The 18,553-nt window shown below is 40.2% G+C and overlaps 3 protein-coding genes across 4 annotated transcripts; 1 reads left to right on the top strand and 2 right to left on the bottom strand.

Annotated features, from left to right (window-relative positions):
• Window positions 1-76: 76 nt before the first annotated feature.
• Window positions 77-3,102, bottom strand: LOC110955629 (DET1- and DDB1-associated protein 1-like). Its single transcript, XM_022200697.2, has 5 exons — window positions 2,758-3,102; window positions 2,497-2,577; window positions 2,311-2,362; window positions 2,104-2,165; window positions 77-1,981 (listed from the first exon to the last, which is right to left on the bottom strand). The coding sequence occupies exons 1-5, from the start codon at window positions 2,764-2,766 to the stop codon at window positions 1,877-1,879; spliced, it is 309 nt and encodes a 102-aa protein (XP_022056389.1). The 5' UTR covers window positions 2,767-3,102; the 3' UTR covers window positions 77-1,876.
• Window positions 3,103-4,633: 1,531 nt separating this feature from the next.
• mrpl34 (mitochondrial ribosomal protein L34) lies at window positions 4,634-6,351 on the bottom strand. Of its 2 annotated transcripts, none has more exons than XM_051953223.1 (2): window positions 6,199-6,351; window positions 4,634-5,211 (listed from the first exon to the last, which is right to left on the bottom strand). In XM_051953223.1, the coding sequence occupies exons 1-2, from the start codon at window positions 6,252-6,254 to the stop codon at window positions 4,935-4,937; spliced, it is 333 nt and encodes a 110-aa protein (XP_051809183.1). In that variant the 5' UTR covers window positions 6,255-6,351; the 3' UTR covers window positions 4,634-4,934. The 2 variants fall into 2 exon arrangements, with proteins under 2 accessions (XP_051809183.1, XP_022056367.1); XM_022200675.2 differs by having other exon boundaries at window positions 4,634-5,256; window positions 6,199-6,347.
• Window positions 6,352-9,575: 3,224 nt separating this feature from the next.
• On the top strand, window positions 9,576-18,219 carry abhd8a (abhydrolase domain containing 8a). The gene is made up of 5 exons (XM_022200692.2): window positions 9,576-9,965; window positions 14,235-15,061; window positions 15,186-15,356; window positions 15,556-15,772; window positions 15,901-18,219. The coding sequence occupies exons 2-5, from the start codon at window positions 14,244-14,246 to the stop codon at window positions 16,111-16,113; spliced, it is 1,419 nt and encodes a 472-aa protein (XP_022056384.1). The 5' UTR covers window positions 9,576-9,965; window positions 14,235-14,243; the 3' UTR covers window positions 16,114-18,219.
• Window positions 18,220-18,553: the final 334 nt, after the last annotated feature.

Below are 18,553 nucleotides of genomic sequence, written 5' to 3' on the forward strand. Positions count from 1 at the left end.
TTGAGGGTATCTTTGCCAAGAAACGATTTCCAACTAAAATTATATATTGTTATAATATGGATTGAATTTAGTTCAGTTTCATCCAAAGAAAGGTTTTTACTGTACATCATAGAGGAATCTATACAAGAACAAGATCTGAAACTGACAATACATTTACACGGTGGATTCAAAGCAAAATGAACACATTCCAAACTTAATTAGGTGACAGAATACAAACCATGTGACAAAATTAGAATTATCACACTCTTTTATGAAGAGCCAGGAAAATAAACATTGCATGTCTCTAATTCAAACTAGAAAAACTTAAAGTGTGTATTCTGTGTATACTGACTTGCATAAGCAGACAAAGTGAACATGTATTGAACAAAAACTCTGGAACTGTTTTAACAGGAGTCCATGAAAAATGTGCTTTAAATGATTCAAATTTCAAATGTGCCAAATACACTGCAGCAGGTTACTCTTTGCAAAAAAAATAAAAAAATTATCCCTGAAAGTGCAAAATTCAAGCCTCAGCAAATTAAGGGAAATGTTTATCCTTGTTTTGACCAAACTCTTGACTAGTATCTCTCCAGCGTAAAAGAAAAGTTGGTTAAATAGCAATATGGCTAACTAGGGGAAGACAAAATCAGAGCTCGTCCTTGTCTTGTTACCTGATAAAAAGGTCAAGGCAATCACAATATATGTACAGACTGTACAAATATACAAGATCTGTGGAGCGTTGAGCGTGAGCTTGACACTTTACATGCAGTAATACACTGTGCACTCAGGCCTGTTGTTGAAAGCTTCTTATTCCAGGCATACATTTTCTCAATTTGTGCAAATGTGAATGGCACCTTTATAGTGAGGACAGACAGCTGTCCTTACAAGTAGCCCACACATTAGCATAGCTAAAGTGTAAATGTACACTTTAGTACCTCCTGTCATCACCTAGTCCATAATATACCATGCCTTGCTGTTCCAAAAAAGTCAAACACTGCTTATTAATTGGTGAGCTCAAACATCAAACTGAGAACATGGCTACAAAATTTGCAGGTGACCTGGTAGAAAAAAAATTGCAGCATCTAGTATTGACTTAAATGTATCCCTATGCTAAAATCTACTCAAAACAACAGTGATTCATCTTCCTGAAACAACTATGTAAACCCAGGGGCACTCAGACATTGTGGAAACACACTCACTTCCATTGAAGGCAATAAATTATTATTCATCAGGAGAAAACAACATTTCATCCAGCACTCCATACGGTCCATAATCAAGACCCTGAATTGCTTATTCGGTCTAAATCACAAACACAATGCAGTTTTATTTTCAATGACAGTAATCTCACAGAAGACCAGCTAAAATAAATTTTTAAATTACCACTGTCATTACTTAATTCAAAACTAAAAATTCCTGATGGAGTAGGAGCCACACAAAATGACATGCTACAAAACATGCATATCTCAGAGACTGAATGAATAAGTGCAACTGTAAACTCTTAAGTGGCGGCAGAAGAACAACGACTTTACCCCTGGCATACTGAAAAGAAAACATGTGAGCACAAGCGAGTGAAAACCAGAGGGATTGAGGAAGAAGGAGGTAGCTGTATGGTATTTCAAGACTACAAAGACTATAACTCTGAGGCAGAGGCGGTGCCTTCTTGGAAGTACAGAAAATTCTGTGTGAAAACAGGAAATTAACTGAAGGGAAAAGTTTTTGGTTAAGGAGGAAAAAATCTGAAGTCAGTTGCAAACATTAAGACCAATGTGACAGTTGTGGTCTGACATGTATTGAATCTTGTGGGCTTCAGTGCCAAGGTCTGCAAACACATACTCTGCATCGGTGTGTGCATTTTTTAGTCAGTCTTTACTGGCTGAGCACAGACAGCACAGAAAATTTAGGAATCCTCATTCAGCTCCCGACTGTCTGTCCTGGCAATTTTCCGTGGAGGTGCTGTGTTCTCCCCTTCTGCTTGTTCCTGTTCCCGCTTTTTGGCTGCATTCTGATAAGGAAAGAAAGAAATGCCTTTACCAATCAGTGGGCCATAACACAGAAAATATCGGCTGTCACAGAGAATGCAATTAGCAGCAGCTCTCTCCTCCAGAACACGAATTAAACCTTTACCTTTTTATCCCACTGTTGATGTAGATATCGCAATAGGATGTTTGTCTTCTCTGTGACTATGACTAAGGAGAAACAACAGAGAAGATTATTGGATTACGCCAGATAGAAAGGGAAAAGGCACTCGAAAGCAGTAATTCAGCTGAAACCACATGTACCAATAATGACAAATAACTTTACAGTAAGATGATTTACTGATTGTGTACCTACTCTGCTCTGATGGATATTCCCGGGTTGGAAGATACACAGACGGTCGACGGTTCTAAAACCACATTTACATCCAAATTAGTCTAAAGTAGCTAAACTGCTCCATACATAAATATTCAAATGTAACATTATTGAGCTTAAAACATATGATTTTATGTTAGTATTTTAAGAAGGAAAAGGGTCACTCACTGATGCTTTACAGACAGAGTCTGCATGGAACCTGCTGAAGTTGTTTTTGTTGTAGACGGGCAGTCCCTTCAGGAATTCTCCCTGTCAACACAATAGAGAGGTGAGCACAGAAACACCTTCAACACCTGAAGAGTTAACTTGGCAACGTATTAATAGATGTCAGCCAGCGTTTACAATACGTCCTACTTGTCAGCACGTAAACAACTATTTAGCTTTAACCCATACTTAAACGATTACGGGAAGAAGCAGGTGTGGACCAACCTTCTCCATTTCTGTCCGAGTCACGGTTGTCTTCGTTTGTGAACTCGTAACCACCGTGAGTGAAACCGAGCAGCTGCTCCTGTTTTAGCTAGCAAGCTACTAAGCCTTGTTATCTTTGTCGTAGCCAAGCTACCGGGTTGTTTACCCGGTCGACAGCTTCTTAAGCCTGCTATAAAGCACAAGCTACGTACAGTTTGACCACATCACGTCACTTCAGTCAGTGCGAAGACTACTAATCGTGTAATTACACAAAAACCCGAACTGGACGTCCTTTCGTGGCTAACTTGCTACTTGTTCATAACTCCATTTTTGTTGTCCGTCCAGTCGGGGGCGGGTTCCTCCTCACATCCAGCGCACCTCATTGGTTGACCAGCGATGTCTGTTTGACGGGAGAGAAAAAGCAGCACGCTGGTTGGCTGGAATGTGATTATGTAACAGACCTATCCCCCAATGCGAGGGGGAGGAGGCATGAAGCTCTTATGAAAACAACACCAGTACTTTCTACAGTGAGTCCTCCATGTATAGCTATGTTTGGCCTCCAGGTGTAGAGTTCAGGCAAATTCGTGTCATTTCAGATAGCAGTGTTGCTTCATATCATGTTCAGTGTTTAATTATTTGTTATTTGGAATCCAAAACGAAGTTCTGTACGTATTTTGGCTAAATTTTAAGAATTCCATATGTTTTCAGCACCTCAGATTAAAGCCTACATAAATTCTTCAAATAGTCCAATTAGCACACAAATCTCAACATCAACTGTTCAGAGGAGACTGTGTGAATCAGGCCTCCATGGTGGAATTGCTGCAAAGACACCACTCCTGAGGATGACCAACAAGAACAAAATAATTGTTTCGGCCAAGAAACACAAGGAAATGACATCAGACCTGTGGAAATCTGTGCTTTGGTCTGATGAGTTCAAATCTGGGATGTCTGGTTTCAACTGCCGCATCTTTCTGTAATGCAGAGAAGGTGAGCGGATGGTTTCTGCATGTGTGGTTCCCACTATGAAGCACAGAGGAGGAGGTGTGATGGTATGGGGGTGCTTTGCTGGTGAAACTGTTGATGATATATTCAAAATTCAAAGCACACTGAACCAGCATAGCTACCACAGCATCCTGCAGCGTCTTCCCATTCAATCTGGTTTGTGTTTAGTTGGACCATTTATTTTTCAACAGGACAATGACCCCAAACAGACTGGGTATTAGACCAAGGAGAGCGATGGAGTGCTGCGTCAGATGACCTGGCCTCCACAGTCTGTTTAACACTTTTGAGATAGATAGATAGATAGATAGATAGATAGATTACTGGTATTAAAAGCCAATGTTTCAGATTCAGCTCTGTCCCAGGTCATTTATTCAAAACACATGATTTCTTGGGTGAATATGAATTTTTCAAAATTCAGCTAAAATGCTTTGAAGAACTTAGTTTTTGGTCCCAGTGAAAACATTGAAGACTGAATAAAATTTGAGATGGTGCATATGTTTCCTGAATTATACTCAGTTCATACTGCCTCCAGTTAAATAAACCATAGTAGTCAGCAGATCAAACTTTTTTCTCTTGTAATGCAACAGAGAAATAAATCTTTATCTACAAATCCTCTTGGATACTACAGTGGTATGCAAAAGTTTGGGCACCCCTGATAATTTTCAACATTTTCCTTGATAAATCACTGGTTGTTGGGATCAGCAATTTCAGTTCAATATATCATATAGCAGACGAACACAGTGATATTTGAGAAGTGAAATGAAGTTTATAGGATTTACAGAAAGTGTGCAATAATTACTTACACAAAAGTAGACAGGTAGAAACTTTTGCATGCTACGGTATATTATTATTTAATCTGCATCTAGTGTTTGCATTTCAGAACAACTCGACCAACTGGTTTTCCAAAATCATTTTATTGGACACTTTTTTTCTTTGAAGCAAATGAATTCACAAAAAAGCATTTACTGACATTTAATGGTTTTAACCAAAACTTCAAGTTAGGTGGGTGAAACTACCAGGTCTGCTTTTCCTCAAGGCAAATCCATCCCATCAGACAACAGCAGTATCCATTCTCCTCTCCTCCGGCCACACCCAGCATCACCATGCATAAGTTCTTCCCTGCAAGCCAAGCACCTTCTGCATTTCAGAACTAGCGTCTGTTTCTTGAAAGTCTTACAGGTTTCCAGAAGGAACCTTTAATGTGAGAGGGATTTCCGTCCCTTCAGCATTCGCCGCAAAAGCACTTCGATGCCACCCTGTGAGCTCAGCCTCTTTATCCAGCCGTGGGTTCTTTTGCGTTTAATGTTCTTGGGCTGATACTCTGTGCCTCTTTTCCTGGTCCGGACCTGCTGGTACTGCCACGGAAGCTGCTGGAACACTCCTGAACCCTCAGCTTGAGAAGAAAGCGGCACTACAAATCTGGAAACCTGAGGTGTTGTAGCCGTTCTGGGCACAATCCAGTTGCTGAATGATCTAAGGTGAGAGTTGCCAGTTACTGCAAGGTTCAATGAAGGGATACTGTAGAAAGAGCACAGATGAAAATGTGAATAACAAATGTCAATACTATGCAACCGCAGAGATTACACTCAAACTTTAATCCATTTGTCATCTTGTGGTTAGGATGCATCTTGTGCACTGATTTTCATCATCAACATAATGATGAAATGTTTATGTGCAGACTGAAATTTGTGCCATTCTGTATACGGAAGGATGACACTTGTGGGTTTCTTTTCTTTGCACTATTTTGTATCACTTTACCATTCAAATCAAATGCTTAACGGGAAAGACATGACACTGCGACCTAGTGACAACTTCATTTAGCAAAAATAAAAGGATATTTGACAGAAAAAACTGTTTATGATACCACTTCATGCATCAAAATGAAGGAACTGACTACACTCTTTGACTTGATCGCTTGATCAATATTTAAAATCTAGGAAGTTGACTGTACACAAATGTTTAGCCATTCAGAACCGTAGAAAGAGGACATTACAGGCCAATTTTAAAACATAGCCTGTTCTGAAATGCAAATATTTATAAATTGTGAATAAACTGATATTTAAGTTTAGATGCAATCCCAAGTGTTACACTTCATGAAACGAGAGTAACCAAAAGTAATGTGAATCTGGCTTTATTGTAAACATTATTACTCCCTGATTGATAAGTTTTAAAAGTGGATTATCATCTGATTTGCAGCTTCCAGTTCGGCACTAAATGGAAAAATCATTGGAAATGTAACTTACAGAATTGGACAACCAGTTCTGTTTTGAAAACCGATCATTAAGTTCCAACTGAATTAGCCATTACCCAATAAACATTTCTAATCAGTCGGCAACGAGCCCTTTTACCTTCATGAACTAGTAGCCACGATGCTAAAGCGATGCTAAGCTAGCTTCCAGTATTAGCATCGTAAACAAACCGTGTAAGTTTTACCGTTATGTAAATACGAGACTCACTTACCTGCTCAGGTGAGTTAGTCCCCTCAGTCGGGAGAAAGACGACAGCATTGTATTCATTTTGAGATATTTAACGACATACAGTTGGCACTGACATGCGAACAGTGAATGTCACAGCTCTGCCAGCTTCCCTACATGAAGCAACGTGATTGGTTCAGACGTGAGCCAATTGAAATGCTTCTTGCTGGAACACCGGAAAACCTGCTGCTGCTCAAAAACACTAACAAAAAGGATAAGGCAAAGAGCTGAATCATGATTTCGCTATTTTTTTAATATGGTAGAACATAAATGCATCAAAAGCCAGAACACGTTTAATTACTGAGATTTAAATATTTTATTTCTGCCGTAATTTGTATGCACATCTTTATTTTGATAACAGAGTCAATCGCCTCAGAGAGACAGCAGGTCCGATTTGTGGCACTGGCAGCGAGCAGTGACACTTTTTGTGGCACCGCCGCGGTGCCACGGTTAATGCCACTATGCAGTGACACTTTTTGTGGCACGGCAGCGGTGCCACGGTTAATGCCACTGTGCAGTGACACTTTTTGTAGCACCGCAGCGGTGCCACAAAAAGTGTCACTGCTAGCTGCCAGTGCCACAAATCGGTCTTGCCCTTACTGGAGAATGAAGAATGTACAAATGCTTCTAAAAATGTTCTGTCATTCTTGAGAGTCTACTTGTTCCAGCGGCTGGAGGTATTGTGTTTCTCTGCCTTATTCCTTATTAAAACCACAAAGGTGTTGTATCGGATTAAAGGTCTTATCATAGTTTCCCTTTTTCCTAATTAAGAAACTGTTGTGCAATTTTGAGTGCTTGAGATTGTTTTTATGCTGGAATATTCCTTTTCCGCCAAGTTTTTGAACTTGGCAGTTATCTGGTCAGCCAGTGTTTTGGTATATCCACTGGCTTTCATGGTACCTTTCATTATTATTATGTTGTCCAACACTTTCTGCACTTATGAACCCCCTTGACATGGCACTCCGATCTATGAACTTCAGTGTTGGGACTGTGTGTTCACTGTGGTAGTACTGAAAAGGCTCACATCAAACATACCGGACCCCATCTGAACTAAACAATTTTAACTTGATCTCATCTGATCGATTAATGCATTTTCAATAATCATCAGGTTTCTTTTCATGTTCCTTAGCCAAGTTTAATCTCTCAGTTTTTTTTTGTTTTTTTTTGTTTGTTTTTTTGCTGAAGAGTATGCAAGACTGTTTTCTTGGACACTGCCCGTAGAGGTTGATGTTACACACTGTCTGAGCTATCACACAAACTCCAGTTTCCAACAATGACCCCTGAGCCAAGTCTTAAGTGCTATCTGTTCTTCAGAGCTAGATTGCACAAATACCACACTGTCTGTGGCATCATTTAAGGAGATTAGTGGTACTATGACTTGTTCAATACCGGCCAAATGCCACTGCAACTCTGCCAGTGATTTTTAGTTGGTTGTCAATCTTCCTGTATCCTTTTCCAGATTTGTGAAGTCTCCCATTTAGAATTTTTTTTTTTTTTAGTTCTTTTGGCATCTCTTTTCCACTGATGCAGATATGCAGATAGGCTCCGCCCATAGGTCCAACACTGACAAAGTTCACAGGTTTTGTAACTTGAATGTCAGTGGTCACGAGTGTATTCCCTTTTGTTACACTGAATTTCTACTTTGGGGCCTGTATTTTCAATATAGTCCGTCTGAATTATTGAATTTTTATCATTCATATAATGAAATGCTCTACTGTTCAACGTAGAAAAAATGCAGTTATTTAAAGGTGATCCAATTTTGAATCATTCAACAAATGATTTGGTCGGTGTTTTTGCACATAGGTCTGCTCACTTCTGTTGCATGCTATATAAGCATGCTTGTCATATATGCCACTGTGGAACACCAACTGCTACATATTTGCTTGGAAGTCCTTGCAAATATTTAAAGTTTATGTGTAAATGCTTTATTTGTGATGTAAGGATTTATATATTGGGTACGTGGATAAGAGGGCAATAGTGTGTGCATTTGAATTCTGTATGTCACTAGTGAGACTATATATTACACCATGATGTGTGAAGAGATGTATTGTATGTACATGTTACTGTACAGGTTTTCAGACAGGCAGCAACAAAAAATGTTTGCAAACAACAAGACAGGATAAATCAAAAATCAAAACAAAATAAAATAGTATAAAAAAATCAAAGCAGACAAAAAGGTAGCAACTTGTAAGATTAATTTCTGTAAAAAAAAAAAAAAAGCAAGAAAAAACAAGTCAAAACTCATAAAAACAATTAGTGAAATAAAATAATAGAAAAATCAAAGCAGGCAAAAAGGATAGCAACTTGTAAGATTAATTTCTTAAAAAAAAAAAAAAAACAGGCCAAAACCCACAGAAAATATGCACATTTGAGGTTTTTCTTGAAAATTAAAAACAAGTACAGAGCACAGTACAAGATTTACTGCAGACCTGCGAGTTGAAATTTGAGGGCCGTTTTGTCTTTAATTAGAAAATTTGACCTTTCATGCAATGCTAGTTCTTAAAAATACAAAAAAAAAAGAATAATCTTAAAAAAACTCTTGTAGTAGAAACATTCATATCCATTCATGAGCTTAAGAGTATCATAGAGAATACATTGAAGGAGGAACGTCATTTGTGTTTTCCCTAAGAGATCTCTGAACTGTTGTAAAACCATTTTATTGTTTATTTGTTCAATGTTCAATGGCTGCTACCTTGACCAGGTCTCTCTTGTAAAAAGACATCTCTAATCTCAATGGGACTTCCTGGTTACATAAAAGTAAAATAAAATATAGAATCTACAAACACGAGTATATCATGATGTGCTGGTTGGCCTAATTGATTATGAACCCTTTTCCCAATGCTTTCTAGGCAAAAAGATGAAGCAATCAGTCTTATTTACAGCAGCTCCTAAACAATAACACAGACAGTTGACTCACAGTCTCTCCTCCCCACAAATGCCACAGCTGGTTACCCAGTGACTGGTACTGAACTGCTCCAGTGCACCACTTTGTTGCTGACAGTTCAAAGCAGACAGCACTTGTTAGTCTGTTACATTTAAACTTAAAGGTCATTCCTCCCTGTAGTGATGCTGCACCTACAAAAACATGATCTCACTTCATGTTGATGCTACAGATGAGAAGTCTTCAAATCAGATGGGGATACGTGATCACACATGTGTGCGGGCAGGCAGGCAGGCCTGATCAGCCCATTTGGATAATTAGCTGGGCCATCATTTTATCATTTGTGTCACTGTGTCCCACCGAGCACGAGCACGCACGCATTTTTTTTTCGTTTCTGTCAGCCTTAGCAACAAGAAAACACGCTTCTCCCATTGGCCTCTTCTCACAAGGAGCTGCCTTCCATTCGCCCTCCTCACTGCCACTCAGCAGAGGAAGGGAACACTTGCTGTGGCTGCTGCGGATTCAAGGGCAGCAGGGCTGGGTAGGGTTCGGCCTGGATGCGCACTGGATGCTGGAGGGAGGAAAGGAAGGGGAGGGGGAAAAAAAACACACGTCTGTTATCGTGATGGGTATCTTAATGAAATGCAACTGGCACACTTCTCCGGATGCACGCGTTGTTTTCAATCCAAGCCCCACTGCGTCCTGTTGTGCCAGTCCAATGAGGCTAATAATTAGGAGCCCGCGCTGTTTTGCAGCATCTCTAGCGTAGACAAATTGTTGCGCCAAATGCAACGTTTTCCTCAGCTGTCGGCCCTTGACTGTCATCCTCTGGCGCAGGTTTCTCATCGCCTCAATCATCACTAATCCTGCAGGTAAGCGGGTCGATTCTTATTGCGTTACGTTCTCTGAGATGTTTATTGTGCATCACATTGTCATCAGCATCATTGCGTGGCTGCACGATGGCTGCGTGTGTTTGGGATGTGACAGCGCAAAAAATAACAGAGCAATCCATAATATAAGCAGTGCAATAATGGGAGCCAGACTGTTTAGTAATTATTATGCAATTTGTGAGGCCTGTGATGGACTCTGCTTCTGATTTATTCCTAAATATTTTTATAATTGTGGATACCATGCCCTAGAATATAAACAATCTGCAGCCTATATAATTGCGTTTGTGAACTGCTCTTTGGGAAATCCCTTTTGTGCATTTAGGGTTTTTAACAAAAAAAAAAGTAGGTTACAATGGCCTCATTTTGCAAATCTATGCATTTCACGTGCAGCTTTCACGCCAGACTGCACCGTACTGTAGAGCCTTGTTGTAAAAATGCAGCAACAGCAGCACACTGTTCCGAATGGACTGTAAGCCTTGGCAGACATGTCAGCCTATGTATTCAGCAATGCAGACCAAAATACCTGCATGCCTGAGTAACCTTAGGCACGCTTGACTTAAGGGGGTTTGTGGATTTGAGAAGCTCCCCACAGCCATGTTCTAGTCCTGGTTGGGGTGTTTGACGGATTGTAGGTCAGGAGGAGAGTCCCTGATTTGGATGTTGATCAGTGCGACTGAGGCGGTTGGAGATGTTTATCCAGACTGATGACTCATTGTTGATGGCTACAACTGCAAGATAGATAGATAGGTAGATAGGTAGGTAGGTTTTGCAGGCTGACGGTTGATTTCTGCAGTCTGGAATGACTGTGTCTTGTGTTGATGCTCCAGTTTCATGTTTGTTGAGAGACAGCTCAGTCTGTTAGCCTTTACTCAGCTCCAGGTTGTAACCAGATAGCACTTATTGCACTGACCTTGAGACCATCCTGCTACCAGTAACAACAACATGCACATGCACCTGCACATGCACCCATCTGTGCACTGCAAGTCAGTGTTTGTAATTCACCTTATCAGAGCTCTTGTTAAAACCTTGTTGATTTTGTATTGAGCCAGAAGCAGGTAAAATACAAAGAAACCGTACAAATATGCTGTTTATCAAGTCAACTTTTTATGTCGTACCTTTGAAACAACAGCCATGTGCCAAAGCACTTTTCATTCAGGAAACAAGATGAATAATGAAGAGATGAGATTGGAAATTTATTCAGCAGGTCTAAATATTAATGTTAAGACCCTACAGTATTATTTATGATGGGAATTTACCTGAGTCACTTTGATCTTAAGGTTAAAACTCTACACAATGATATAAAATACAAGTTCACCTGACTAAACTATTGTATACCTATGGTATTATGACTAATGGAGACTTCAAAGTAAAGACCCTACTAATTAACACCTATTAAACCCAGTAAGTCCAGTGATTCCCTATGACCAAGTATATATGCAACAGTAGAGGGACTGAACTCTCATTTAACATGAAAAGACTTCCAGTAGAACCAAGTTTAGGGAAGGTAGCCATCTACCTTGACTGGTTGGGGTTGAGGATAGAGGTAAGAGACAAAAGACAAAGACAAATAGACAGTAAATGTGATAACATAAACTCTGGACAAGACAAGTAAACCACAGATGAGACCCTTGCAGCTCCAGAGTCAGAAATACCTGCAGAGAGGTCACAAACTACCAGAGAGAGAAGACACACGCATGCAATAGTGAATATAAATGAACGAAGAGTTAGTTAAGGTAGATAAAGCATATTGGCTAGATTGAAAAACAGGTGAAACTACAATCGCAAAAGAGGAAAGAGAAGACTGAGTGAAATCAGGCAACTAATCAGTACGAAACAGCAGGGTGATAAAAGAAACCAAGAGAGACACGACTAGAGCAGCTTCACAAAGAACGAAAACCAAGGGGAAAATGGCCAATAGTGGGACAGAATTTAATGTGGCGTGAGAAACTGAAAAAGCCTTGTCACTTTTAGTCCTGAGATATGCATGGAGAAACTGACATTGACCTACATGGCCTCAGACCAGAAAATGGAGTGACAGAGCAGTGATGTGTATTGAGGGCTTCATAAACACAGAGTAGTAAACAGTGGTAAAATTTTGAACTCAAATTCACAAAAAGCTAGTGCAAATGAGCCGGAAATGAAGTGATGCGCTGCGTTTTCATCAGTTAGGAGCATAACAGCTGCATTCTGAACTGCAGTCAGGTCAGGTTAGACTCTTAAACAAAGGGAGCTACAGTATTCTGGCTGGGAGCTAATAGTGCACAGATAACAGTTTCCAGGTCTTCGTGAGCTGCCGGTCACAATGCTGCTGACTCAATAAAGTTAAAAGAAGAGTGCAGGAAGACACCAAGACTTGACAACACTGTGCACATTTTCAGACAGTGGTGCATTGCCAACCCTGTGAACAGAGCTGAGAGAACAAATTCATTTAGCTGCCGGTTACAGTGATGGTGTTAAAACAAAACATGTAGTACTTTCTGCATGTGTTCATTTGCATCTGAAGGGGAGTACAAATAAAGATATATGATATACATATCTATTTCAGTACAGACACTTTATATGGCTTGAGTCTGGAGAAACCTTACCAGCAACAGTATGGAGTCGAATCATCCATAACAAAGAGAATCAATGAAAATCAATCCACTTGCCATCACTATGTATATACAGTATCTACCATATTAAAATACATCCGTAATGGTTTATTCATTTTGTGTTGGATTTTATCAATAACCAAATCTACACATGCTGTTTTGTGAGCAGTAATTACCTCCACCAGGAGGTTATGTAATCACCGAAGTTTGTTTGTCTGTCTGTCCGTCTGTGTGTGTGTCTGTTTGTCTGTTAACAGCATAACTCAAAAAATCATGGACGGATTTTCACCAAATTTTTACAGGATGTCCGGAAGAGTAAAAGTAACAATTGATTAGATTTTGGAGGTGATCCTGGCGGCCATCTCTCAACCTTCAAAAAACCTTCAAAAAATCCTGGATCCAGACGGTGATCCGGATCACCTCCAAAATCTAATCGATTGTTACTTTACTCTTCCGGACATCCTGTAAAAATTTGGTGAAAATCCGTCCATGACTTTTTGAGTTATGCTGTTAACAGACAAACAGACACACACACACACACACACACACACACACACACACACACACACACACACACACACACACACACACACACACACACACACACACACACACACACACACACACACACACACACAGACGGACAGACAGACAAACAAACGGCATGGCAGAGGTATGCGCTCTCCGAGTGCTTTTCTAGTTTAGAGTGTGTCTTGTTAGCAGTGGTGTGCATGCTGTGCTGTTTCAGTGTCTCTTTAAACAGGCAACAATAAAGTTTAGCCGTGTGCGTAGATGAGACTCTTCCTGTTCTGCTTCCTAGAGATAACCAGTTTGTGTTTGTATGAAAAGTGAGGACTAATACTGTTTTGTTTGCACCGCGCTGCTACAATACAGTTTAGTTGTGACTGGACATGAGCAGGAAAACAATGAGTGCGTTTTCATCTTTGTCCAATGAAAACTGCTATGAAACTGTTAGGAAACATACAGTTGACAGACATGTACACATGCCCTATGACTGGTGTTTTCTATTTATGTGTATCCTGATTCTGACCACGTGAAAAGGAACAGATATTAATAGCAAACATGGGGCTTGGATTGTGAATGGTCAGTCTTTGGTGACACTGACACTCTTGTACGGAGCAAGTATTGTTTTTCTGTTTGTTAATCACCGTGAACCTGCTGAATACTGAGGTGCTTTGTCCTCCAGGTGAGTGTGTTTTAGTGGAGCTTTATTGCTGTTGGAGCTGGACTTATTATTTGCATGGTGTTAAACTGAAAGCATCTTTGCTCCTGCTATGTTTCATTTCACTAAACATTGGCTCTGGATTGATGAAAAGATACAGATAACCATTTCATTCTCACTCTGTTGCTAGGAAACAGCTTGGGCCCAACTTTGTAGGAATCAAGCTGTTCCCAATTGCTTCCAGCTGACATCTGCTAACATTGCAAACATTTATATTGTTTGAAATGTTTGAACGTGGGAGAACAAATGATTTCTGAAAAGTAGGCCAACCGACTCCAAGTACCCACCACTGTGTTCATACAATGTGTTTTTACACTTTGTACTTTTTTGTACATCGACATTATCTGCTTCTTGTTTTTTGTTCGCTGTGTTTAAAATGGAGCATTTCAGTGATGATCTGTTATCTGTGTGATGCAGGGAAGCACCATGCTGACCAGCATCACTGAAGGGATACTGTGCTGCCTGACTGGGAAAGCTGCCAGTCTTGTCTTGCCTTTGGAGTCATCAGAGCCCTCTGACGGCTTTGAGTTTGTGGAGGTGAAACCTGGAAGAGTCCTGCGAGTTCGGCATATCGTCCCTGAGCGTCAGAACATAGAAACAGAAAAGGAAGTTACAGGAAAGGAGAAGACAGAAGCAGACTGTGATGACTCTCCTGAAGATGACAATAATGACAGTGACACCAGCAGCAGTGTTCACTGTAAGAGGAAGATCACAGTCTACCGCAACGGCCAGCTAGTGATTGAGAATCTTGGGGATGTTTTGCACTCTGAGATCTTGCAATGTCAGGATGGGGATTTGGAGCCCTGTAGCACCGTAGAGGTGGAGCTTGCTGACTATAAAGAAATAGCTTCTTCCCCAGACCCTAACCCTGTTCCGCCTCCAGTTCCACCACCTCCTGGGGAACAGAAACCTGCTCCGCCTCCTCGCCGCCGCCGTCGCAAACCCAAACGCACAGTGGTCATCGACTCAAAGAGGGTGATCTCAAGCTGCAAAGGGACGCACTCGGATGTAGCGCTGTTCTTCGTGCATGGGGTTGGAGGCTCTCTGGACATTTGGAGCAGCCAGCTGGACTTCTTCTCTCGGCTGGGCTATGAGGTCATTGCCCCAGACCTGGCAGGACATGGAGCCAGCACTGCCCCACAGATTGCAGCAGCTTATACCTTTTATGCCCTGGCAGAGGACTTGCGTGCCATCTTTAAGAGATACGCTCGTAAACGCAACATTCTCATTGGCCATTCTTACGGGTGAGGATTTCTGAGATATTTTTATTGTAAATCATTTGGAAGAGTCTGCGAATTAATTCTACAGAGCAATTTTCTAGCAGTGATTCCCATGTTGCTAACATGCATCTCATTACATTTCTTCCAGAGTGTCGTTTTGCACCTTCCTGGCCCATGAATATCCTGATCTGGTTCATAAGGTGGTGATGATCAATGGAGGGGGTCCCACAGCTCTGGAGCCCAGCCTCTGCTCCATCTTCCAGCTGCCATCTTGCGTCCTTCACTGTCTATCTCCCTGTCTGGCCTGGAGCTTCCTCAAGTAAGATCTGCATTTATACAAAGGCAGAGTTGACTCTAGAAAGAGTGACGTACCACAGTAACTTTTCTCAAAGAAGGAAATATTACAGTCGAAATATTTCAAATATGTCACAAATTGACTTAAAAATGAAACGAGCACTATTTTCTAGCACTCTTACAATATTTTCAAGTAACGTTTCCTCTCTTATTCTAACCTCTAGAGCTGGATTTGCCCGTCAGGGTGCCAAAGAAAAGCAGCTGTTGAAGCAGGGCAATGCCTTCAATGTTTCTCCATTTGTCCTGCGAGCCATGATGAGTGGTCAGTACTGGCCTGAAGGGGATGAGGTCTACCATGCCGAGCTCACTGTGCCAATCCTCCTGGTTCATGGCATGTGTGACAAGTTTGTGCCCATGGATGAGGACCAGCGCATGGCAGAGGTACAATACATCTTCATACTTATATATATATTCATAGTTGATTTGTTATATTTAATATGTTATGCCTTATTTGATCTGTGGTACTAAATATGATAATACTCAGCTGTAATTTTTGGCTCTGTTTCTAGATCCTTCTATTTGCGTTCCTAAAAGTCATCGAGGAAGGAAGTCACATGGTCATGATGGAGTGTCCTGACACCGTCAACACCCTCCTCCACGAGTTCTTTCTATGGGAGCCTGACATGTCCAGAAAAGACAGCAGCAAGACAGACACAGAGAAGACAGTTGCTGTCAGTGACACTCTTCACACACTGAAAATCAATAAGGTTATGGACAAATAACCAACCAGGAGTCTAGTTTTATCACAGAACCAAGCAGAGGGCCTTTTTTGGCAGTTGTTGCGTGTTCTGAAGGCTCCTAGGCTGAGAGCTGTTATTAACAGGGCCACATCTTAAGGATGTGGACGACTACTGGTGCTCCAAGATAAAGCAGGAAAGAACATTTGATGAGAAGAACGGATGCAAATACACAGTCAGTTTCTGCTTTGCTTTTTGATACCAGTTTGTGTTCCATTGCATCGTGTTTTGCAAAACGACACAATACCTGGAGGTCAAAGGGACCGTTTATTCATGATTTGTGTATGAAAGGTTTGTGGTGAAGAACTAACTATTACAAGAAGGCATAAAATCCAGGAAACGGTGTCAAAATTTCCTCGCTTTTATCTTGAATATTCTGTAAAGTACTGCAGAATTTTTGTCCTGCCTTTATGAAATGATGGACTTGTGGTTGGGTCCATTTTAGATTTGCTGTCAATGGGAAATAGACAGAAATAAGATATATTAAACTGAAGAATCGGAGATCTGATTTTCCAGTGATAGAAGTGAAGGACAGCTTATAACAAAATAAAAGCACTGATAACAGTGATTGTCAAATACTGACCAGATACTGGTGGGAAATGGGTTCAAGACCTTAAATATATACCAATGTACATGCAAAATGTAATTAATAATTGCGTCACATGTATACATTAATTATATTATGACAGACAGATAGTTCACTTGCAGTCCAGCCACCTATTAACCACATCCATACAATGTGCAGTGTACACTGTCAAACACCAACACTCACAGTCATAGCTATCTACTAAAATTGGCTGACAGATTTCCAAATCACAGTGATCTATTTTCCATACGCTGAACTCTAATGTAAAGTCCAAATCAAAAAAGCTATGTGTCAGTGTTAAGCACAATGTAACCAATTCATCCTTTCATAGTTGCATGAATATTAAGTAACATTCAGTAAGAGATTTCTAAGAACTGGTTGCAAAAACAGATGTAAACAAAAGGTTCTGTCCCTTGATTTTAGCAGCCATTTCTTCAATGCTATATATTATCCTAAGGATACAAAGTACTGAGGCCCTGCATGAGTTCAGAATATGAAAAGATATGAGGGTTGTTTCAGACAGTTTCAATATGTTGTCATATATGGAAAAATTCCTGTGCACTCCTGTTTAACAAAATGGGTGTTCCTCTTAATGTGTAAGTATTATTTTATTTATTTTGATTCTGAAATAACAGCAACCTCCATGACAAGTTGTGGTTGTATTGACCGCTTTAAGCTGTTGTGTCTCAAGCTGATAAATGCAAAATGAGTGTGTTCTCTACTACTCTGGTTCACTATATTTATCTATTTGTGTCAGACTGAAAGACTGAGCAGGTCATTTTGCTCAGTGAAAGACATTCATTCGTGGATGCTGCTTTGTCTCATAGTGGGACAGTAAGGTGCAATAAAAGCACAGTCTAATACGCGCCCTGACAGTGCTCATCTGTTGACTGGATAGTTCACTGTTTTGAGTATAGAAGAAGGTATAAATCGGTGGATTTGAAACTGGGTGTCCAGTGGTAAAAAATCACACACGAGTCAGCCAAAGGAGAAAGTCCTCTTAAAATGTGGGAAATCTGTGCTCACCGTGCTGGTCTGTTCTATATGCATTTTCAGAGAATGCTGCTGCAACACGACTGGTTTTATGCAACTGGAACAAAATAGAAACAGAGTGGAAATGTAACAGACTTGGTACTGACGGCTCTAAAACACTATATATTCTCTGTGAAATTTCCAAAAACCAACAAGTGCTGCTGATTTGATGTACTGTACATCTTCTTTGGTGTAAAAGGTCAGTAAAACTGTATGGACTACAGGGTGCACATGTACTTCCTCCTATGCTAAAAGTGTGCATATACAAATTGTCAGTGCTCATATGTGCTATATCTTTTTGTGGTTAACAAAAATGTGTTAATGTTATTGTTGCATTTATTCATGAGAATCATAATATATGCACTGCCTGAATGTAGATGCATATAACATTATATAGCCTATCAAAACAGTTGGATTCAGTGTATGACTGTGCCTTTCCTGGCATGAAATAAAACAGATATTCACAGCTGAAACGTGTTGTTGCTTATCTGTTTGTTTGTTTCATGAGTGTTGGATGTAATTATAGGAATTTATTAGAAATTAGGAAACACAGGATGGAAAATGTATTTTACACCAAACAATACAGGTATTTTTTATAGTGGGAAATTAAGCAAGAATAATTGTTCATTGTCATTATTGCACAAGGATAAAAGCAGCAGATTTGAAAAATAATTATTAGATCACTGTGATCATTGTTTTCTATGTCTTCCTTTGCTGTTCTGTGTCTAAATCAATATTCATAACCTCATAAATCTCTTCTTTCAGGCACTGTTGAGTCATAATTTAGTTTAGGTTATCCGTTGACTT

The sequence above is a fragment of the Acanthochromis polyacanthus genome, chromosome 9 (assembly GCF_021347895.1).
Source record: "Acanthochromis polyacanthus isolate Apoly-LR-REF ecotype Palm Island chromosome 9, KAUST_Apoly_ChrSc, whole genome shotgun sequence".
NCBI classification, from domain to species: domain Eukaryota; kingdom Metazoa; phylum Chordata; class Actinopteri; family Pomacentridae; genus Acanthochromis; species Acanthochromis polyacanthus.